At 37.4% G+C, this 25847-nt stretch overlaps 1 protein-coding gene across 6 annotated transcripts in view; it reads right to left on the minus strand.

The window, feature by feature from the left end:
• Positions 1–25847, minus strand: part of fto (FTO alpha-ketoglutarate dependent dioxygenase) — a 352522-nt gene that overhangs the window by 201354 nt on the left and 125321 nt on the right. For 3 of the 6 annotated variants that reach the window (XM_073069995.1, XM_073069991.1, XM_073069992.1), the window contains one exon: positions 8723–8847. The exons of the other annotated variants lie outside the window; for them this stretch is intronic. In XM_073069995.1, the coding sequence (XP_072926096.1) occupies positions 8723–8847 (125 nt within the window). The remainder of the gene's footprint in view (positions 1–8722; positions 8848–25847) is intronic. 6 annotated transcript variants of the gene reach the window in all.

The raw sequence follows: 25847 nt of genomic DNA on the forward strand, positions 1-25847 counted from the left end.
CTCTTACATCCCTATCTAAAAAGAGGGAAAAAAAGAAAGAAAGAAAGAAGGAAAGAAGGAAAGAAAGAAAGAAAGAAAGAAAGAAAGAAAGAAAGACTGCCTAGATATCGGAAGATCCCCACATGCTCCATGGAATACAAAATAACTTTAACATAAATATTTATTTTTCCCCAAATGACTAATAACTTTATCTTCGGAGCACCTATATATTTAATCCTATTTTTTGTAAATAAGGGTGTCAAATTTTCAGAAATATGTCATATTTGTTTCTTAAATTATAGGTAATTTTTTCAAGTGGAATGCAGCTAAAAATTTCATTATTCCAATGGTCCATAGTTAAGTATGAATCTGATTTCCAAGTAACTGCAATAGTCTTTTTGGCTACTGACAATGGCTACAAAATTTGATTGAAACTACTTTTAGGCATATAGGCTATTGCTGCTCTCTACTGTCAATATAACTGTGGAGTTGTTAGTAACTTGAACTTATTTTAGTAAATGAAAATCAACAGGGACCCGAACGCTGACTTTCTGAGAGATGCCCACAAGCCAATTTTATCCCCCTTGATTACTTTCTATTTTGTAACTATTGCTTGAAGAATTTCGTGAGGCACATTTCAATGTAACTTTCTTTCATAAGAAGTGATATTATCATTTTCTCTAATTACACTTGCATTTTTAAAAAATAAGTCATTGCCACACAGATAATTACATTACTGTCGAAGTCCGTTAATGTCTAAAGACTTACTTGTGACCCTGACCGATGTTCTAGTATCTTAAACCCTTCTTGCATCAGCACCCAAGATTAATCATGCCAGTTTCCCAAGGAAAATAATAAAGCTCAAGACTCTATCAATTGGTTTTAGTACACACATTTAATTTTCTCAAGACCATTAGAACTTTAAAATTTCATCTCTTAATCATCAAACATTACCAAACTATATATTTTTTTAAAAAAATTAAGTTTCACGTTCAAGATATTCTTCCTATTTATTGGCTGTATCAGAATAGCTAGCAATATCTTGTGTTCTACATATATCAAGTCAAGTTTATTGTCATTCAACTATATTCCTGTATATAACATATATAACCATATAATGTACTGTATAGAGAAACCAGACATCTCTTCTCCAAACCTGAGTATAACCTGGTACACATAACAAACATAACACATGGTAACTTATGAAGGAAAGGATAAAATCCATATATGAATCACACATAAATAACAAACTAAAGTGCACTAATATTAAATATTGCAAGGTATGGAACAGATACTTCGAATACGCTTCGAATACGATGCGGCAGAGAGTTCAATAGCCTAATGGCCTGGGGGAAGAAACTGTTTCTCATCCTGACTGTTCTTGTTTTTATGCATCGTAGTCTCCTGCTTGATGGTAGAAAGTCAAAGAGGATGCTGAATGGATGGGTGGGATCCTTAATAATACCAAGGGCCCTGTGTACACAGCATTCCTGATAAATGTCCCTGATGGATGATCACTGATGGATGACAGGGAGACCCCTATGATCCTCTCAGCTGTTCTCACAGTCCAATGCTTGACTGCTCCCATACCAGATGGAGATGCAACTAGTCAGGACACTCTCAATGGTGCTCCTGTAAAACACAGTTAAGATGGGAGTAGGGAGTCCTACTTGCCTCAATCCTCTGAGGAAGTGAAGACACTGCTGTGCCTTCTTGTTCAAAGAGATGACATCAAGGTAAATCAAGGGTGTTTTTACCACCATTATATTTCTTAGACAATTTAGCTCATTTTTTCCCTGTATGCTCAAAAAGATAGTTTTTATTTTCTGTTCTCATTTTATTTAGTCAAAGATCCTATGTTGGTTCATTAGCATACTGTTATTTTTCTGCAGTATACAAATTTAATATGAGGAATTTAAAAGTTACATTTTGTCTTTACAGTGATGCCCTCAGTAATATTTGCTGGTCTAACATGTACTTCTGAAATCTATAAATACAAAATACAGATGGTTAATTATGTTTCTAGTACAATTCTCATATTTTATATTTTTCTACAACATAGAAGTTCAAAGGACTTGATGATTCTATGCTGATTCTCATGGGAATCTCATCTGTTCAATTCTTTGCTTGTTTTTCTAACCAATTCTATCTCACATACCCATTAACTCTCCCCAGTTCTCCTACCACTCATCTACACTAGAAGCAAGTTCCAATTGCCAATGAACCTACCAATTTGTACATTTGGTGAATGTGGACTGAAACTCGACTGGCCAGGTAATACACACATATAGTCACAAGAACTTGCAAACTCCACACATAAAGCACCAGAGAGCAGGATCAAACCCTGAATTGGGGCTGTGCAGCTCTTGCTGCTGCACCACTGTACTGCAAAGTACTTTCTTAAGAATAGGTTATGTGGTAATAGAAAAAGGTATAAATTTACTACCCAATAGATACTTCCTTGATTCACTATTCTCTTAATGAGAATGGCATTAATAACACTAACTTTGATTCAGTGATATCCTTTCCATCAGGAATATTAAACACAGGGTTGGCTAAAACTATGATGATGTTATTTGCACTTGCTCTTGTTTTATATATATAAAAAAATACCACAAATCTCCCAGAGAGGCAGTTGTGTTTCTAGCTCTTAGAAAGCATCTGGTTTTACACACATCCAATTGCACTTCACTTAAGTTGTAATGAATGTTTGACAATTCTTGTTGATGATTGCTTTCAGATTATTTGAATCTAATCCCATTACTGCCATTCATACACACAGCTTCTAGCAGTAACTGGTAATTATTTTCCACTCTCTAATTCAGAGAAACAAATCAGATTAGGTATGATCTTACTGAATGGTATGGCAACCTGGAAGAAAGTCATGTTCTACTTCCACTCCTAAGTCTTACATTCTTATGTTTCAAACCAGTTCTACAAGTATATCACTATCTACAGTCCTTTACAGATTGGTACAGAATAGATTGCTTGGCTTGCTTAATTTAGCTACACATTGGATACGCACATTAAGTGATCAAGAGGGCCTCTTTTTCCATCTTGTCTTCAACTGGGACATCATTTGTTTCAACCATCCCCATTTCTCCAAATTATTGTTCACTATATCTCTGTTCTGGATATTGGATCCCTCCCAATTTATTTTATAAGTCACTTTATGTATCTGTTATATGCACAGAAGAATGGTCTTCAGATTTTTTGTATTGGTGACCCCAACAAAAACAGGAGAACGATCTCTTAAATTTAAAAAGCGGCAAATAATCAGCATAATGATTAAAATTAATTTATCTTTCTTTTCTCATTGTTTCAAAATAAAACAGCACACTTTGAGCGTGTACTATTGCTGTAAGTAATACATTTTAAATAAGAACTATAAATAGAATTTCATTTGCAAGCAATAAAATACCAGTAATCATTGGGATGGATGATATTGTTTCCTAGACATTTGCAGTTATATTTTGGATGTTGTATCAGAAAGGGCAAATCTAATGTCATCCTTCAACCGCACAGAGGCAATAATGTCAATAGCTTCATTGAGTTACAGACCGAACATAAAGAACATATAGTGCTTAGTTTTGTGCTCAGCTTGAACTTTGATATCTTCCAGTATCAGGTACATCCTGTGCTTCATAGTATAATTCATCAAGGAAAACACATTAACCATTAAGACTGGACCATTGCCAAGTTTAAAACTACATTATGTCTTTATGCTTCTTATATGATGCCATGTGCCTGTGATGCTGCTGTAATTAAGTTTTTTATTGCACCTGTGCATATATGTACTTATACGTATGACAAACTCAACTTTGATTTTTTAACATTGACTTTGAACACTGGCAGAACAAGCTCATCACCTACTGTACACGGCTTCTTGTGCAATTGTGGGGCACACTGTCCAAAAGGGTGTGCTGCCAGAAACTTCCATCTCCATCAAGCCTTGTTTTCCCTGTTTCTTTTCTACATTTGAAAAACCTTTCATTTTGATTTTTATGCCCATGGTATCTTATATCATCACTATTGAAGTTTGCGTTGTTTCATCAATTCAGCAGATACAACCCTTGCAGCAAATTATAGTGATTTTTTTCATACCTCCAAATAATTGATACAACTGTGTTTAATAAAAAATACAATAACTTTCTTTCCTTTGTGATTTTAGAACAGTAGCTTTTCCATTGTTCAACTAGTCTGCAGATCTATGAGCACTTCAACTGCTGATAAATAAAACTGTATTTTTGTCCTAATCCAAATGTGCATGTCCCGTCTCTAGCATCTAATAACAATAGCAATATCCATAAAATTATGTCACGACTATGGAGTTGTGACAAGTTTGCGCACCTCTGCCACAGAAAAATAGAATTTTCAATTGGTATCCATGCCCCTGTACACTAATGCACTTAATTCAGTACACTACCTTGGAAAGGATTATTATAGCAAAATATCACAGGGATAACAATCACTTTGCAATCTTTTAAGATTAATGAAGTCCAAATTTAGTGCGGTATTGAGCTTTGAAGTTCAGAAATCAGTCTTAAATAATAATCAGTAACAGCTTCACTTTAAAGGATATGTCGGATAATACTGGGTGAGTAGAGAACAGAATTAAATTACTGTGGTGAAGTCTCATAGCAGCAACTATTTGGCTTAAGTGAAGAATGGAAACTTGGGTGAGACAGGAGATTGGCAGGGTACATTTATGCTACCTGCTTAAAGTATATTTTGCAGCAATACTAATTTGGCTAGCCAAGCCTGAAATCAGGCCCCAGTGAATCTCAGGAGTAAAATAATATTGGACTCCCTTGGGCCTCTGATTTCATATTGTTTCAGTTTGATCAAGCATGGAATACGAATCCCATACTATATCAACTGCTTTGCAAAGTGCTCAGTAGGCTTGTTGGATACCTGGGCAATTTGACTTTCACTTTCAACCATGATCAATTTAAACAATGATCATTTCCCCATCCCTAGTTTCTGAAAAATATAATAAATCTTATGACAGTTGAGAGATAACTGTGCTTCCACAAATTCTTTACTTAACAAGACTGCTGTAGATTCAGATAAACAGAAGCCAAATAACATAAAAAGTGTGCATCCTCACTGGAGCAAACTTGTGGATACACTCCACAATATCAAAATTATACCAACAAAAAAGGAGAAAGCAACAATGGAAAAAGTAAAAAAAAATCAAAGACTACTATTTAAAAATGTTAACAGCAGCTGTACACTTAAATTTGACAATATAATTTTATTAAAATTCAAACGGTATCCTTTAACTATTTTGATTCAGGCAGAGTAGGAAGGAGTAGGGTATTTGCTGTTTAACAACTTAGGTACTTCTTAACTCCTGTAATGCCACTCCTCAATATGACAGCAGTGAAGAAAAGGTCTTCATACCTGCCTACCTAAAGAAGGTTCCTGTTAAATAATGAACACAGACAGCTCTGGGACCATACACCTGCACAGCCTGCCTTTTACTGCTTGAAAGGAGAGGCCACAGGGGATAGGCAGAAGGTGCATGTCTGACAGGGCCAGGACAGGCTTCCTCTGTGGTGACAGCCTGGGCCCTGCCTCCTAGGCCTGACCCACCATAATTCCTTCACAATGCAGTGGCAATGCAGCTGACAGTAGCAGCTGCGCCTCCTAAGCGAGATGGATGGAATTTTCATAACTATTTCCCCAAGTTACATTTCACCTTCAAGATAATTTATGAGCTGCTCGGGAGCCTTGAAGAGACAATATGCTTGCCATAAAATTAACTGTAACAGTCTTGTAGGTTATAATTAACAACGGGAGGGTAGCACCAACTGGATGAAACACATGGTATAATTGATGATGAAACTGGGAAATTAAGGAAGCTAACACTATCATTATTGCACACGTCACTCCAGTAAAGCTTAAACCTTCTAAGTGTTAATTACAGCCCCCCGCACCCTGATGTGGGTATGAGCTTCTGAGCTGGGAGGAGACACTTTATTGGCAAGGCCACCTTGCACCTGGGCTGAAGTACATTTCATATTCTGCCTGGAAGAGAAATATGAGTCTAACCAACACGATCTCCTGAACATCTGTCGACAAGCCCGACATTATTTCCAAATACCTGTATGTGGCTCCTTAGGTGCTTTGTAAGCCAGCTAGACTTGTCCATTCAGGGTTTAGAGCCTTACTTTGCCTTTCAGCGAGCCAATAGCAATTTAACTTAATGAAAAATCTCATTAGTAATGAAGGAGGAACAACTGTTCTTTTTTCTAAGCTGCTTTCATTAGGCTTCTCTGCACAATTAATTTTAGCAAAGCAGACAGAAGCTCTTTTCACCTCTACACTAACACTCCTAATTCTTTTCTATAAAGTCTCAGCTTTCTGAATCCCAGGCCTTTACTTCATCATTTTCAGTAGCCTGCCGATTTATCGCTTTTGTTTCCTCTTGTGAATTCCAAAAAAATCTTAGAGCTTAGTTTTAAAAAAATTCTCTCCATTGTCCTTCACAATTACACTTCACTGTGAATAATGAAGAAGAAAGTATCCTATTTATTCTTGAAAAGGAGGAGGTGTAAGAATTCAAAAGGAGGAGACAACAAGAGGAAAATGTTCTAGAGGAATCAAACAACTGGTGGCTGTTAAAATGTAGCATTTAATCAAACAGTGTTCCTATTGTCTGTAGGAGGGCTCACAACTATTCACCACAGTCCCGATTTATTTCAGAGCCAGCAGACAAAAGTGACACAGGTGAAGGACAGAGGTATGGAAGCACAAAGGGTCATGGCAAACAAAGGGAATGCAGTATAACTTAAAATGCACTCGGGTCAGAGGGCTTTGCGGGCAGCTGAACATCGAGCACAACTAAACGTCCGACATCTTCATTTAGAGCAGAGCTTCATTCTCAGCATTTTAAGGCTGTGCTCTCTGCTTAAGCATGGTCTGGCGTCCTACAATTAATCTCATCCTATTCATCACAAAGTGAACCTCCCTCTCCCATTCATCATATATTCATCCTCAACTATGCTGGCCCCCTTTCCTCTCACTTTTTCTACTTAATCTATACTTTTGATTCATTATGGGTCAGTAGATCTGCATCTACCATGCCTTTTTTCTGAATCTGTCCTCCCCTAAAAAGGCAGCCTAGAAGCCAGATGGGCATCTTTACAGTCCATTTATCAAGCCCAATGCATCCTGCCTCAATAAGCATTCAGCATGTTTATTGCGTTAATGTGGTAAAGCGTCAGTGTAATCTGCAAATAATTTTCATTATTGTATTCTGACCTTACCAGTCTCAGCAGTTCGCACAGAGAAACAGACAGACAAATGTGTTTGAAAATCTCACAGCTGGCAGTTTTAATGTTAGCTTGCCATCCGTAACACCTCTCATATTTTATTGACCAAGTAACGACCTTTACTCTGAAAAGGTCAAGAATGTTCAGTTCAAATGGCCTGAGCACCTCTTGAACAGCTATAACAGATTGCCCATCAGAAGTTATGTTCTAGCAAATAAACTGCAGCCTTTACCTCTTATGATGTAGTCACTTCAACACATTCAGGAAGTGTGAGGTTGAGGGCTTTTCTTATCAAATCCAGCTGATCCCCTTCATCAGTAAAAATAAATTGGTATAACAACAGACTGAGTTTTAAAAAGAGACCAGAGTGTAAATCATTTCTTGTTTTGACACACATTTCTAATGTAATGACAATGGCCTGATTTCTGCTAGAATGGCCTGGAAGTATCTTGGCAAATGTTTTATAGCTTTCAACGTTGGCAGTTGATAAATAATATTGTTAGTCTTTCGGTCCATATGACATGGGTCACCACAGCTATATAACTGTCACCTTAACACTTTGATGAAGTAAACTGAGGTGTGTGGTAACAATCTGTTAGAGCTACTCTAGTGCTTCACATGTTCATGATGGCTCACTGAGTAGAAAAAAACTCAAAAGAGAAAGGGTCATATATGTATCAGCCGCTGGGGACAAACTTTCCAGCAGAATTTCAAGACAGTTAGTAAAACCACGTTTTAGATCCTCCTTCAGCTTTAGGTTAAAACAACTTCTTAGCTACTGCTGCTAAGCTTCAGAGCATTTTGAAATGTAAAATCATTTCTTTAATGGTGGCTACTGCCTTTGATTAAGATGTTCAATGCAAGGAAAGTTATCTTAGCCAGTGCTCCAATACCCACCCACCACCAAAACCTCCTTCACACAAAAATGCTATTTATCCCTTCCATTGATTTTTCTTTAAATCAAGGGTGACGTCAAACTTCTCAAGTGTTATCGGAGCTGTACAGTACATCTAGAAAAGTGGGAACTGTTCCATCCCAATTCTGATGTTCCTTGTGATGGCAGAAAGGCTTTGCTATGGCTCTTACTACAAAATATGCAGTCTCTAATATGCTTTTGAAGACAAATAATTTGTACATTTCTGGATAATGATGACCAGAGAATATAAATAATGGAAAACCAAGGGGATAATGCCCATCATTCTAGAGGTAGCCATTGACCAGCACCTCTGTAGCACTGAAGTAACTTGTCACTTATCAGTCCCTGCCTTAATTCTCAATCCCATGCTCCAGATAGTTTCACTTGCCATTGTTTCCTTCATTTTAGTTAAATGGTCTCAGTCAGGTTGTATAGTTACACATAAAAAAATTAATCCAGCCCTACTGTACTAGAATGGGTACTGGTTTACATGCAGCACTGGAAGCATTGGTTACAAATACTGGAGGACACTTAACACAGGCCTTACCTTACCACCCAGATCTTTCTCATTTCTTGTCGCTCCTCAAGCAGTGGCAAAAGACAACAAATAATTTTCTGGTTTTCCTCCAAACTCCATTCCATTTTATTGATTTCACACAGCAAAATCTTTGTCTAAAAGAAAATTAAAAAAGCTGACAATAAAGCTAAAAATGAATAAAATTGCCCTATGGCAAATAACACATGGAAAAAAAGGAATCAATATCATCTTTATTACTCACTTCTACTATGAGTAGATCAATAAAGTAAATGAAGTTAATGACGACCAAAATGGATAATATATTTATTTCCATTAAATCAGGTTACATGGTGCACTCAGGGTGAACCTTTACCATTTTAAATAATTGTTTACAAGTTGGTCAGCACTGCAAAGTTAAGGGTCAAAGGGTTCAGGTAATTCGGAAACCTTAAACAAAGATGTTATCAAGAGAGACAGCTACAAGAAAACAAAATCATTCTTCACATCTCAATTGCACATAGTGCCTGAAAACAACTGACTCGACAACTACCAGAAACTCTGAAAGGAGTGCTTGCTGTTTAAAACCATGCCAACAATTTTCCCTCTAAGATTTTGTCTCCCTTTCTTTATTAGTTTAATGAAGGTTAATGACAGATAATCGTCTTCTGAAGCCCTTTGTTCATTTCTTGTTGAGTGAGGCTTTCACATTTTTAAACTTTCATCCCTCTGAGTGCAACTATGTTAGCGACTACAGGTCAGGAGAACAAACAAACAGTTTGGGCAGCCCGATTGCCTGTCTTATCTCATCCTTCAGTTAGCAGAAAACTCAAACTGCACAAATGTTTACAAGCTGATGAAAATTTAATTCCTCTCTTTCTTAAAATCACCAAACAAGCATTGGCATGACCTCTTCAGTATTCCAGAGGTGAACACTTCTTTTGAACGGAAGCAGGCATATACTAAGCCCAGATCTACCTGTTATTCTCTCTAGATAAAGGGGTAAATGGACCTATAGTATAAACAGACACTAGAATTCATACAAAAGATCTATCCTAATTGTAGAAAATGGTTATTGGTTATTCTAAGCAAATAAATTATTTATTCATTTCTGATTAATCATAGCTCCAAGTAATTTCAGTTTCCATGTCATCTTGCTACATTTTTATTCTAAAACCATTGAATACTGGTACAAAATATTTACAGCATTCTGTATTTTCTCCTATGCTTTTCGACAGACAACTGGCTAGAATCAATAGATGTAAGGGATCAAAAATCCTGGAGCCAGAAGATAAGAGTGTTAGAGCCTGGTTACTGTTAAGACATGGTTCCTAATAATAGCTCAGAGGCAATGAGTTTTTTTAAGCTTACAACAATGTTAACATGTTATGACTTAAATATTAACTGCTTAGGTAACATGCATCTTTACAATTGAGGATAAAGAGAAAAATTCCAAGCTTCACTCAGCAATTTGTCTACTTTTGACAGAGGGAAAAGGATTTTGATTTTTCAGAAAAAAACTGCACATGAATGTGGTTGTTACAAAGGTCAACTTGTTTAGGTTTGGAGAGATAACTCCATTGGCTGTTATTGGCCAACAAGCTTTGTAAGCGAATAGGTATAGGTACAGCTGATAACCAATATCAATACTTCTGAGACTATTGTATATTTCTGTGTGGGATTTACTGCCAAAGGCATGAAGGACCATATGGAAGAGAGGAAACGTTAAGTAATTTACACTTCTATACATCAATTGGCTCATGGTTTTTATGCTTGTTAGCTTAATGGAAAAATAGTGCTGGAAATACTCAGCAAATCAGGCTTCATCTGTGGGAAGAGAAACAAGGTAAACATTTCAGGTTGCAGACCCTACATCAGAACTCCTGATGAACGGCCTCCAACCTAAAATGCTGATTTTGTTTTATAGATGTAGCCTGACCTGCTGTATTTCCAATACGTTCCATTTTTGTTTTTAGGTTTCAAGCAAGTATATATTTTTTAAACTGCTAGCTTTGCCTTATCAGACAGTTTGGGGTTCAAGTGTCCAACATGACACAAGAATATCCCAATGAGATATTATTACGGCATGTAATTTGACATTAGCTCCATATGCTAATGCCCCAATCAGCATGCCAAATAATGTACAAGGTCCAAATTCTAGTAACTGTTGTCTGATCCTTCTATAGCTACTGAAAATCTTAGGCAACCATGTCTTATTACAAGCCCTTCTTTAAACCCCATAGCTTTTACCACCAACAGCCACCCTTATAGAAATACTTTATATACTTTTTTTAAAAAGGAGGGAGAGAGAAACCGGGGAATCATAGACCGGTTAGGCTGACATCGGTGGTGGAGAAAATGCTAGAGTCGGTTATCAAAGATGTGATAACAGTACATTTGGAAAGAGGTGAAATCATCGGACAAAGTCAGCATGGATTTGTGAAAGGAAAATCATGTCTGACGAATCTTATAGAATTTTTTGAAGATGTAACTAGTAGAGTGGATAGGGGAGAGCCAGTGGATGTGGTATATTTAGATTTTCAAAAGGCTTTTGACAAGGTCCCACACAGGAAATTAGTGTGCAAACTTAAAGCACACGGTATTGGGGGTATGGTATTGATGTGGATAAAGAATTGGTTGGCAGACAGGAAGCAAAGAGTGGGAGTAAACAGGACCTTTTCAGAATGGCAGGCAGTGACTAGTGGGGTACCGCAAGGCTCAGTGCTGGGACCCCAGTTGTTTACAATATATATTAATGATTTAGACAAGGGAATTAAATGCAGCATCTCCAAGTTTGCGGATGACACTAAGCTGGGCGGCAGTGTTAGCTGTGAGGAGGATGCTAAGAGGATGCAGGGTGACTTGGATAGGTTAGGTGAGTGGGCAAATTCATGGCAGATGCAATTTAATGTGGATAAATGTGAGGTTATCCACTTTGGTTGCAAGAACAGGAAAACAGATTACTATCTGAACGGTGGGCGATTAGGAAAAGGGGAGATGCAACGAGACCTGGGTGTCATTGTACATCAGTCATTGAAGGTGGGCATGCAGGTACAGCAGGTGGTGAAAAAGGCAAATGTAATGTTGGCATTCATAGCAAAAGGATTTGAGTACAGGAGCAGGGAGGTTCTACTGCAGTTGTTCAAGGCCTTGGTGAGACCATACCTAGAATAGTATGTGCAGTTTTGGTCCCCTAATCTGAGGAAAGACATTCTTGCCATAGAGGGAGTACAGGGAAGGTTCACCAGATTGATTTCTGGGATGGCAGGACTTACATATGAAGAAAGACTGGATCGACTAGGCTTATACTCATTGGAATTTAGAAGATTGAGGGGGGATTTTATTGAAACGTATAAAATTCTAAAGGGATTGGACGGGCTAGATGCAGGAAGATTGTTTCCGATGTTGGGGAAGTCCAGAACGAGGAGTCACAGTTTAAGGATAAAGGGGAAACCTTTTAGGACCGAGATGAGGAGAAACTTCTTCACACAGAGAGTGGTGAATCTGTGGAATTCTCTGCCACAGGAAACAGTTGAGGCCGGTTCATTGGCTATATTTAAGAGGAAGTTAGGTATGGCCCTTGTGGCTAAAGGGATCAGGGGGTATGGAGAGAAAGCAGGTACAGGGTTCTGAGTTGGATGATCAGCCGTGATCATACTGAATGGCGGTGCAGGCTCGAAGGGCCGGATGGCCTACTCCTGCACTTATTTTCTATGTTTCTATGTTTATGTAATTCAGCAAACTATGATTGTATCTCTGCTGACAGTAATTGGAAATTTATGAGACTATTAATTTATTAGGGAAACAGAAGCAATGATCATCCAAGAATTTATAGTAAAAATAAACATAACCAGTCTATTTTATGGTTTAATCCTTTTTCTTAACAAAACTTTTAGTTAAGTTATTATCATTGACTTTCAGACATTAGATATTAGAAACCATTTGTTTCTTTGACAATTCACACCATGTTGAATATAAAATAACTATATTTAACAAATTTTAGTCTGGAATGTTTTCCTGCTTTCTTATTGTCTCACAGTGTATTACATCACAATGCCATTCACTAATCAACAGAAACTAATTTTTAAAATTTATTTTTCACTTTTCTTATACAGTTGTCATTGGCAAGGCCCCAGTTTCCCTTGAAGTGCTGCTAGTAAGTCAAAATCTTGAATGGTCACAGCTCCTCTGGTGAAACTATTTCTTCAATGCCATTTGATGGAGAGCCCGACTTTCACGAAAGATGTCTGTAAAGTTAAGACTGTGTATGACTTGGAGGGGTACCTGTGATTGGTGTTGTTCCATGTGTCTAGTGCCTTTGTCCTTCCTGGTGTATAAGTCATAGGCTTATCCATATTCTAGATTGCACATACTGCAGGCAAGATGTTGGAAGGAATGAGAACAGTGGATATAAAGAAGCAAACTGATTTGTCATAGGTGATGGCAGGCTTCTCAAGTGTTGTGGAAGCTGTATTTCTAGGCAAGTGGGAAATATTCCATCACAATCCTGATGTACCTTGTGATGGCAGAAAGGCTTTGGGGTGGTTCTTACCACAAAATATACAGTCTCTAATCTGCCCTTTATCAACGATTTTATATATTTCTAGACAATCATGACCATAAGATATAAACCACTGAAAGTCAAGGGATTAATGGCCATTCTGTCGAGCGCTTCTATAGCATTAAAGTTACTCAACATTTATCAAACCCTGTCTGAATGCTGATGCTCCAGATGACCTCTCTTACTTCATTTTGTTTACATGGTCTCAAATCAGGCTGTATATTTATACTTCAGAAAGAAAATCAAACATTCTTATTGTTCTGGTCTCGTCATTTTACTACATATGACTTCTGTGAAAGAACTTTGATTTTTTTTTTGCTTGGTACCAGAGTAAAGAGATGCTGCTACTCCCTGGAGCTATTACCCCACATAGTCTAACTGTAGCGTAGGGCAGTTAAACACTCTTAGAGACTCTATGTTTGAATTAAATGCACGTAATCTGATCAAACTGGGATTACAAAAAATATTGGATAGTCTTCAAATTAAATGGTCAGTTAACATACAGCAATATTAGATTAGTACGTTGGCATGAAATAGTAATCTCTCTTTATAGAAGCCATTTTTTTCTTTTCTACCTTTTATTCCCTGTTAGCCTTCTCTATCAAACACATTGATGCAGTACTCTTCTCAATGTCAATAGTACAGTACATCATCAGTGCTAAAGCTCTGGGATCTTGGCCGTGTTGGCAATATTCAAGTGCAGAATGTATAATGTCCATCAACATACGTTAATCCAATGAAACAAAATGAATCCTCACCTCATATGATGCACACACACACACACACACACTCTTACTTTCATCTACAGTAGCTGGATACTAATCTAGATTTGAAATAGACTGTTCTTAATAACAAGGTGCAAGACTTAAATGTCCTGAATTATTTTCAAGATGTAGGAGCCGTACCATTATTCCAAATGGCGAAGGTTATCTTGACACAGGCACAAGATTAAATCTGCATGTTTCTGTTCTGCTTATAACATTTCCAAATCTACTCAAGATGCATAAAAAATCTAATTTTAAAAATATACTTCTAGAGGTAAGAAACATTATACACAGCCATTGTGATGTGCTGATTCATGAAAGGCAAAATTGGTATGCAGCTACAGCAAGCAAATAATGGGCAACCAATATGTTAGCCTCCATTGAAAAGTGTTTGGAGTACAAGAGTAAAGAACCTTGCAGCAATTGTACATATCCTCAGTATCACATTTGGGCTCCCTAATGCAGTTCTAGTCTCCATATCAATGAAAGGATAAACATGCCTTGGTGCAGCATAGATTTACGAGATTGATTACCGGGAGGAGGAGACTGTCTTATGAGAACAGATTGAGTAGGACTGGCTCTTACTAACTAGAATTTAAAAATTTGAAATAATATCTCATTACAAATAGGATTCAAAATGGATCAACAGCTTAAATACAGTTTACTCAGCCTAGAAAGCTTAGACCTCAATGATACTGACAAGATAAGGTGTTGTCTATTTTGAAAGGTGAGAAGTTTCTATATACGTCTTGCTGCAAATATTTGGGATCTGTGCTCAATACATTCAAGTCTGTGATCAACAGGTTTTTGTACATCAAAGAAATCAAGAAATCAAATGTAAAAGTACTTGTGGGGTAAATCACAAGATCTACTGAATGGCAGAGAGGCTTAAGGAGACCAATGACCTATTCTGTATTATATATCTTACATAGTACTGTTGCCTCATGACCTCTCAAATGATGACTTTGTATTTTTTCTGTGTTCAAAGACAAATCTTTTACAAACAAGTGGGTTATAATGAGTTGAGAACTTTTAGAATAACACAATAAATTACCATAATTTAAAATCCCCTAGAAATAAATTCTAAAGTAGTCTGTTACATTTACATGATAAATAAAAGGGAACTGTGGATAATCAAAATGCATTTCATTATACTAAGTCACTGTTTTTGGCCTTCGTTTAAGTGGAAGGCTGGGGGAATGAAGCAAAGGGAAGCAGGTTTGAGCAGCCCTCGTTTGCAATGTCCTGGTCATCCTGAATTTTCACTATTGCTCTTCTTTCACTCATACTCTGTAAAGATAAATTTGAAATTATTGTACCTTCAGCTTAACCACCTGTGTAACATATCCGGATATACACTCTAAAACTGGCAATGTGTTCCTACCTATGTCATTAATATCAATTTTCACATTATATGTAACTTGGATGTCCAACAATATTCTGAAGCCTGAAGCAAACTGAGATTATTACAGCTAACAAAAGCAGTCCTAGTGTTAAGACCATTTAGTAAGTCCTTCTTCCTGGAAAGAAGGAAAAATAGATATCATTTTAATTTAAGATTTGATAAAAGCATCAGTTTCTGTACTTCAGCTTCCAGTAAATCTCTCACTTCAGTATGCTCTAAAAGACAAATTCCAATGGTTTATAAATGCAATATAATACTTTCAGTTGTTACTTAATGTTGAACATTGCTTTAAACTAGATAAAAAAGGAAATGGTTACTTCAGATTTTTCCATTATTCTACTTTAACCCCAACTCTTCAAATTTAAGAGTTGTTCGTTGTGCTGCCAGAAATGTATTCTCCCCCAATCAGGTTCTTGAAGCTACAAAAGATAAGTCACTTGGCACCCACTAATGCATGGGTGATTTACCCTCAGAGCGAGCCACTTCTTTTGCCTGACATCAATTATTTCAGGACAGAAGTAGGCTTTGCATACATGCCAGATTATATGAAGTGTAAAACATTGGCAAAAAAATGCTTTTGAAGAGCAACGAAAGAAATTACACTTGCAATAGGAACCAGCTGACAGTCTAGTCCCTAACAAGTGAATATCCTTCAAACCATTGTGAATGCAAGAGCAGAGGCCGTCCTTTGTTTTCTTTTCCTTAGAGTGTCCTTAACTCAACAGTTGCCTGCACGACTGAACATATGTTTTTGCAGAAGTACTGAGGCAGAAAGGAAGTCTTTGTTGTATTCCAGTCTTTTGTATTTAATTCTTTTCTCTTTTTGCTCAGATTCAAACATGTTACAGCAAGCACTTATGGTTCTTAATGAAAGCTGAAGAAGTCCCCCTGCTACATGCTTCAATAATGTTTCAGAATTATTGGATAGAATCAAACTACAAAGCACACAAACAATGCCTTTCGTTGTTCTGCACTGTATATTCTCAATGTAAACATGCTAAAACAAAGTTAACCTTGAAGAAAATAGGAAAAATGTTAGTGTACGAAAACTACCTCAACACTTGTTATTTTAAATACTTAGATTTAATCTTACTTTAATCACTGTCAGTGAATTCAAAGTGCAAGCAAAAGAATAATCTAATTGTCCTTTAGGCACTAATAATTAAAGGGATAAAAGGTAAAACAAACAATAAAGATGGAGGTGTAGTAGGGTGAAGATTGGACAGACAGGGCCAGTAGGAGAGAGAAAGCAAGAGAAAGAGAGAGTAAGAGAGGAAGGATTTCTGAAATGATACGCGAGGGTCAGTGCAAGCACCAAAAAGGTCAAGAGAGCAAACCTCCCCCCCCCACAACCCCACCCCCACACCTCAGCATCACTACCTTAAAAAATATCCATTGTTAAATGAATAGATGAGGTTGTGCTTCGATGCACATAGCTAAAGCTAAACAACTGTGCTATGGAGATACAAATAACGGGCCTCCAGTGTGACAGTTCTACAATGTTATTTAGCTTAGAGAGCCCTTGCTTTGCACCCTCCCTATATACAACTTCTGTACACATTAATGAAAACAAAAGGAGGCAATTTAAATTGTAACCATGCAGTAGGATTACCCATGTGACCTCAAAGGATAATCTACTTGTGTGTGGCAGATAGCTTTTTGACTATTCACACAAGAATTACTACAGTTCGAGAAAGGGAAGACAATTAAAAACAACCTAAAAAGCATGTTCTACAGCTGTCCAAGTTTCAGCTCCACCTGACCTTTGAGTGGAAGTTGATAAGAAAAGGAAAGAGACTCTCATGGGTCAAAAATGTTGCAAACTTTCTGAGAAAACACAACTTTCCTTTTGTTTGATCAGGCATGTCATTCATCAGTATTTATTTAAAATACAAATATATAAAAAAGCACCATGTTTGCTCGTAAATAATTACTGCTATTCTTTTCCATTGGACTACTTGGAAGACATGGAATAAAAATGAGTGTACTTCTGCCACCTGGGCATGTTTGACAGCCTGAAATTAACAAACCGTTAGAGCAATACAAACTTTAAAATGCAAACATCGCTCTAAATTGAACAAGAGATTGATTAAGCTGTTAGAACAAGTTTAAAGAATTAAGCAGTATAACTATTGAAGAGATAGATGAGGAAAAGAAATCAAAAGGCTTTCAGACAGCTAGAGGACTGCATTTGTAAGAGAAAACAAAATAGACCAGGAGGCAGGCTTAAAGATAGACAACTCACCTCCAGGCACACTTGCACATTCTTTAAATTATCAACTGCAATGCATTGGTTCTGTTATCCTTGAGGTTTACAAATTAGTGAATAAAATTAATGACACCTTGTCCAAAATGCAAATGAAAGAGAAACCCAGATCTACATATTATACTGCACAAACATATTTTATGAAATATAAGTTATTGCAGCTTTGAATATCCAGTGTTCATTTGGTTTCCATTCTCTAATATTAGGTGCCTTTATTGCTTACTTTGAATAATTAATAATTAGGGAACACAAGAGATTCTGTAGATGCGGAAATCTTGAGCAACACACACAAAATGTTAAAGGAATTCAGCAAGTTAGGCAGCACTGACGGAGGGAAACAGTCGACGTTTCAGGCTGTAACTCTTCATCAGGACATAGTTAATTAGGGAATGTTGTTTTGGACTTTGTCATGTAAGTTAGCATCAAATTGGCTCTACTTGAGTAATATACCAAGAACAGTATGATTTCCCTTGTAGATGAAAAGGGAAATGTACAGTTTAACAGCTCAGTGGTTTTGCACCATTGTTTTGTGACAATTATATTTCTTTATTCATGCATGAGATGCAGATATTTTTCTGGAAAGCCAGCCAGCCTTTATTTTCCTTAAGGAAGGGTTGATTAGCAGCATTCTCAGACATCTGCAGCTTCTGATGAGAGTACATAATTATTATGTTCTCCACAATTTGACCCACAATGATGAAAAGGCTAGAGTTATGTTGAAGTTAGGGTGGTATAAACTTGAAGGAAAACATAAGAGGTAGTAATGACTTAATTAGTAGAGATCACAATATGAAGGTGGCTTGGTTAATTGTTGCTCATATAAAGACATACTATGGCAATCTTACATCAGTGAAGAGGAAGAGAATGCTTAGAATGATTGGAAGAATGCTCCTCAAGTAAATTGTTTTTACCTAGAATGCATCAGGTTTTATCAGCTTTGCTTAAACTACATTCATCCAAGGAGATGGATCAAATTCTATCATACTGCTGACTTGAACTGGGAGATGGTGAATAAATGGAGAAATCTGGAGATGCCATGGAATACCCAGACATTTATCTATTCTGGTACCCACATTATATACACAGCTGGTCCTGTTAAGATTTTTGTCAATAATAATCTCCAACACATTGATGGTGTCTTTATAGTATTGCGATTGAATGTACAGAATGGTACTGGTATTAAGACTCTATTGTTAGATTCAGCTCATTATTGCCTGAATGTTATCTAGTGTCATTATGGCCTTGGTCTAAAATTAGACAGGTTAAAATTGTTTCCTGTTGCATTTGTGGGCAGACTATTTCAGCAACAGCAGAGCTGGAAATAGAATTGGATACTGTACAATCATTTCTACTTCTGACATGATGGAAGGAAGATAAATCAACTGTTAGTTCATAGTTAATTCTAGGACACAGTCTTAAGAAACTTCCGCAATGATGCACTGGATTTGTGATGACTCAACTGCAACAATCATTATCTTTATGCTGAACATTGATCAAGCCAGTGCACTATTTTATCTCTGATTTCCAGTAACTTAAATTTGAATAAAATGCCTTAATGCACTTTCATGGAAACTGCATTGACGTCAATGGAAATCAGAAAACATAGAACTCTTCAGCACAGTACAGGCCCTATGGCCCATGATGTGCCAACCTTTTAATCTACTCTAACCCTTACTTCTGACATAGCCCTCCATTTTTCTTTCATCAGTGCGCCTTATCTAAGAGTTATTTAAATGTCCCTAGGGCATCTGCCTCTATCATCATCCCTGGCAGGACATTCCATGCACTTACCACTCTCAGTGTGTAAAAAAAAAACTTACCTCTGACATCCACCCCCCCCCCCCCCATACAATACACACAAAATGGTGGAAGAACGCAAAAGGTCAGGCAGCATCTATGGAAATAAACAAAGAGTCCTAACTGATTCCTTATTCTCCAGCCCTTTGTCTTTTTCCACCTATCAACTTACAGTTTCTCACATCATCTCTCCCCCTTCACCCACCTGGCTTCACATTTTACCTTCTAGTTTGCCCTCCTTCCACCTTCTAATCCTGACACCTTCCCCCTTCTTATTCTGACACCTTCCCCGTTCCTTCTCAATCCTGATGAAGGGCCTCAGCCTGAGATGCCAACTGTTTATTCATTTCCATAAACGTTGCCTGGCCTGCATTTTATTTTCCACCAGCTCTTGAACTCAACCTCCTGACTAATAAAAGCCAACCCACGATATGCCTTCTTAACAACCCTATCAAGTTGTGTGGAAACTTTGAAGGATCTACAGACATGGACCCCAAGGCCACTCAGTTCCTTCACACTGCTAAGAATCTTGCCATTAACTCTGTATTCTTCATTCAAAATCAACCTTCCAAAATGAATCACTTCAGTTCTCCAGGTTGAACTTCATCTGCCAATTCTCAGCCCAGTTCTGCATCCTATCAAAGTGCAGTTGTAACCTACGGCAACTTTCTACACTATCCACAACTCCACAAACCTTTATGTCATCAGCAAACTTACTAACCCACTCTTCCACTTCCTCATCCAAGTCATTTATAAAAATCACAAAGAGAAAGAGGCCCAGAACAAATTCTTGCATAGCACCACTGGTCACCGACCACCAGGCAGAAATCTACAACCAGTCTGTGCCTTTACCTCACATCTGGATTCAGTTTTTTGGGCACAGAACCTAGAAAAACACAGTACAGAATAAGCCCTCTGACCCATGATGTCTGTGCCAACACAATGCCAATTTAAATTGCACACCTGCTTGCATATGGTCCATATCCCTCCATTTCTTGTCTGTTTATCTCTCTCCATCCTATTCCCTGGAAGTGCATTCAAGGTACCTATTACTCTTCTTCCTTTCAATCATTCAATTCTTGAACGAACGAGAACAACCTTAATCAGAGTTTAGCAACACCATGACCCTTGCTCACTTTGTCCTAAAATGGACTATGTTTTTTTGTTCAAATTGTGTTTTTGGAAAAAATTGTGTTTCATGTGTGTTTTCTTATGAATGTTGCATACATGCTATTTGACTGTGATGCTGCTGCTGCAAGATTTTCATTGCCTCTGAGCATCTTGTGCTTGTGCATATGACAATAAACTCAATTTTGACAGTTTATGTAAAAAAAAGGCTCAGAAATCCCCTTCAATTTTTCCCCTCTCACCTTAAACTTATGCCCGTGAGTACTTGACATTTTCATCTTGAGAAAAACACTCTAGCCATCTACTCTAATCTATGCCTCTCATAAATCTATACTCAGGTTGTCCCTTGGCCTGACACTCCAGCATACAATCTAATTTCAATCCAACCTCCACGTATTTCTAATACTCTCTAATCCATGCAAAATCCAAGAGAACCTGTTCTGTACCCTTTCCAAGATCTCCACATCCTTCCTGTAATGTGGTGATCAGAATTACACACAATATTACAAATGTGGCCTAACCAAAGTTTTACACAGCTGCATGAAGCATGATTTCTTGACTTTCATACCCTAACCAATGAAGTCAAATTTGCAGTATAGCCTCTCTACCACCCTACCTAGTTGTGTTGCCACTTTCAGGGAATTATGGACTTGCACCCCAAGATCCCTCTGTACAAAATTTGTGGCTCAGAAGAACGATGAGTTCATCAATGGAGAGCTTCCCAACCTCATCTCACTAAGTCTGCAGAAGTTCACAACTTGCAATACACAATGAAGTACTTTCTAAATATGATAAAGGTTTCTGCCTCTAGCACCCTTTCATGCCACATGTTGAAGACCCCTTTCACTCGACATATTTTGCTCTCTCTCTTCCCAAATACTTTGATCAATTAACTTAAATTTATGCTACCTGTTGCTTTTACTTCTCAGTTCGGGGAGTTAGAACACACGATTCTTGATACACCATTCACTCTATCTCGGCCTCTTACAATCGTAAATAACTGTTAAATTTTCTCTCAGTCTTCTCCAGTTCACATAATCTTTGCAATGTTAGACAAAGGCTGCAATGAAGTCAAGAGCCAAGTTAACCTGACATAACTGATCACAAGTTTGCAAGTTATTAGCAGTGGCACTCAGTTATATGGTCAATGATTACTTTCAATATTTTACATAAGTCCAGGAATACAATGCCAGAGTGGCAGCTAGCTTGAATAGATCTGTCTTGGTTTTTGTGTACTGTAAATACCTGCAGAATTTTTCACTTTGTTAGGTGAATGTACTTTGAGCTAAACATACCGCTAGTCTGGAACAGAAGTCTTCAGTTACATAGACAGGAGAGCTCAGACTTTACTCCCTCTAGCATGCTCAGAATGAGAGGACTTCCATTCAAGAATGAGATAATATTGACTTTATTCCCCAAAGGGTAACAAGTACTTTGAAACACTCTACCTCAGAAGGCTGTGGATGTGCGTCACCAAGTAATTTTATGGATGAGATTTTTGCACTACAGGTGAATGAAAGATTATGGGGATCAGGTGAGAAAGTAGACCAAATGTCAGATCAGACAAGATGTTAATGAAAGGGAAAACGGGCTCAGGAGATCCATTTTGTCTGTTTTTGCTCTAGTAGCTTCACCAGATTCATTTTAGATACAACTGATGCTTTTATACTCTTCTACAATACACATTGAACAAAAATACTATTAGAGTAAAAAATATGCAGACTGCTAAGCTATGGATTTTAGTGGGAGGTAGTTCTACACCATTTCTTATTCAGTAGCATGGTAGACCATTTTTTGAATGACAGATCTGTTCTCAATCTATCACATTCGGTCATATCATGCAACAAAATGAAGGATGTACTGGGAGAAAATTTAAGTTTTAGAATTCAAAAGGATTTTGTCTCCATGGAAATGAACAAATAAAAAAATGAAATGCAATAAGCTTGTTGTGACTTCTGAAATAAAATTAAGAGAATGCTGGAATTATTTAGCAAGCCAGCTGAAAATATGATGAAAGAAACAGAGGAATCAATGAGTTCAATGTACTTCAAATCATTAAAGAAAAATGCTGAGAAACTGAAAATGGGAAAATTCCTGCACATAATAGATCCAGAACTTTGAAAATGATGACAACAGGGATGGCAGATGTATTAATCATGAGTTTCCAGAATACTTATATTCTAAATTGTTTTCAATATTTTGAAAAGTGGCAGACAGTAGTTATTGAAGAATAGTAGAGAGAAAAGACGACAAAATTATAAATTTTGCAGTATGATCAACTATCAGCAAAATCCTGGAAACCATGAAGAAAATAATAACAAGCATTTGGAAAATCATATCAAGCAATCTTAACTTGTTTATATAAGGGGAAAATATTTCATAAATCTTAAAAAGTAACCAGCAGGGTAGGTGAGAGGGGACCTGATGGAATATATTTAGATTTTCAAACAGCAGCCTCTTAAGATTAGAATAGAATAAAATGGAATATAACTTTATTATCATTGATCAAAGACAATGAGATTGCAGGGTAAAATGATCAGAGGGCTAATTAAAGGGAAGGAAAAAGTGTAGGAATAAAAAGATTGCTTTTATATTAGCAGAGAGTTATTAGTGGACTGCCACAGGGATCAGCAGATCCTCACAATTTCAACAAAAGGTCAAGAATGTAATATATCAAAGTTTGCCTTGATGCATAGCTAAGTGGGAATATCAACTGAGAGAACAAAGGAAAATATCTAGTAAGAGATTTGGACAAACGCAGTATGACACTGGAAAATATATAATTTGGTAGCAGAACAGAATATTTTTAAAAACAGTAGGAAACTATTGTTCTTGAGATCTTGTTGTGCTGCTTTACAGATCCAGAAAAGTAACACTTAGGTGAAACAAGCAACCAGAAGGCAAATGAATGTTAACCTTTTGCAAGGACATAGGGAATACAAATAAATAGGGAAACTTTGCTAAAGGGGTGCAAGTACTGGTGAGATCTTTTTTGGAATATAGTGCTCAATTTAGGTTGCCTTCCCCAAGGGAAGTTTGCCAATAAATTTAATTTAGCTGAAAAGTTTTTTTTTCCCCTGGAGGGACATGTGAGAAACAGTATTTTCAGATCATTTTGCATAACTTTCAATATTCATGAACGATTCATTGAAGTACCCCTAATGAGACCTCTGTGTCAAAAATGCACTCAGGATGATGTCGCTACCCAAGCATCACTTGTCTTGAACACTGCAAGCCAACTTCAATGACTCTGTCCCAATGATATGCAGAAATAGGCTAGGATGACTACCAGAGGAAATCAGCATCTTGCTTTGCATCTTTTATATCCAGAATCAATCATCCTTCTTTCATACTGCCCACTCCTGATCACCCAAATCTTATGACCACCTAAATTTGCAAAATCCTCAGTCCTACGGTTGCTTGATTACCATGATCCAATAAGTGATATGCTCCTCGCCTTACACAGTCCAAAAAGATACTACCTCCCTATTCAAAATTGTCTGCTTTGATACTCTTTTCCAATCTCATTCACATCTAGAAAAGTGCTGCTGTCTCATTACATTTCAAATGGCTAGAAGCACGTGTCCGTCCCCATTCCAATCATCCAAACTTCAGGGTTTGATGAACCAATTCCAGTCATGAATCATGTTCAATCAGACATTATGGTGTCAGATATTCTGAATCCAGCCTCCGAACTGAATACTGTGAGATAAAATTTCAGTGCTGAATATGTCCACTGCTGATCAGCGGCCTGAGGCCTCTGTCGAGAGACCATCTTATGAGGAAAAACATGCAAGGCTGAGCTATACTTCCTGCAGTTTAGAGGAATAATCTCAGTGAGTATTACAACATTCAAAGAAGATGGCAGAGCAAAAGACCATTTCCTCTAGCCGGAGAATCTAAAACTGGGTTGCATAATCACATGATAATGAGTTTATCATTTCAGACTGAGATAAGATTTTGTTAAATAGCACGCTTTAAAACCTTGCTATTTTTCACCCACAGATGTTGACTCAGTATATTCAAGGTTTAAGTCAACTGATCTTTGGAAATTAAAGGTATCAAAAGAGGATTGGAAAAAGTATATGGAGTGAAATTATCTGGCATATTATTAAAATATTAAAAGAATTAAGAGGGCACCATGGTAGCGTAATCGTTAGCATGATGCTATTACAGCTCGGGGCATTCTGGAGTTTGGAGCTCAATTCCAGCATCATCTGTAAGGAGTTTGTACATTCTCTCCACGACCCCATGAGTTTCCTCCCACAGTCCAAAGATATACCGATTAGTAGGCTAATTGGTCATTGTAAATTGTGCTGTGATTAGGCTAGTGTTAAATAAGTAGGTTGCTGGATGGTGTGGCTGGAAGGGCCTGTTTCTCTAAAAAGATTATACTTCTACTTCCTTTGTAGAAAAGTATGGTAGCCACTTCATCCAATTCTGCTAAAGATATACACACAGTTGCCACTTTATTCGTTACCTACTGTACCTAATAAAGTGGCCACTGAAGTATGTTCATGGTCTTCCTCTGCCATTGTCCATCTGCTTCAAGGTTGAACGTGTTGTGCATTCAGAAATGCACTTCTGCACCATTGTACGTGGTTATTTGAGTTACTGTCATCTTCTCACCTTTCTGTCAGCATGAACCAGTCTGGCCATTCTCCTCTAAACTCCACCATTAACAAGGAATTTTCACTCACAGAACTGTCACTCACTGGATTTTTTGTTGTTCTTTTGAACCATTCTGTGCAAACTCTAGAGACAGTTGTGCATGAAAATCCCAAGAGATCAACAATTTCTGAAATACTCAAACCACAGTATCTGGCATCAACATGGTCAAAGCCACTTTCTTCCCCATTCTGATGTTTGCTCTGAACAACAGCTGAACCACTTGACCAATTATGCATGCTTTTATGCATTGAGTTGCTACCACATGATTGGTTGACTAGATATTTGCAGTAACAAGCAAATGTACAGGTATACCTAAAAAGTGGCCACTGAGTATATATCCCAGAGGTTTCAGCCTGCTCAGTCAGTAGCAGTGCTACCATAACACTCTTTGCCATGGATATTGGCATGTGCCACCCAGGGCAAGGTTTGTGCTTTTGCTGATCTACCTACTTCTTCTGAATGGCAGAGCAAACAATCATCAGCTGGAAAAGGATAGTATTACTGCAATCAACTGAAATCCTTACTCTTTTTTGATTAGGACTGTAAGCCTTCGTGTGCTATAGTGT

This window comes from Hemitrygon akajei, chromosome 17 (assembly GCF_048418815.1).
Source record: "Hemitrygon akajei chromosome 17, sHemAka1.3, whole genome shotgun sequence".
NCBI lineage: Eukaryota > Metazoa > Chordata > Chondrichthyes > Myliobatiformes > Dasyatidae > Hemitrygon > Hemitrygon akajei.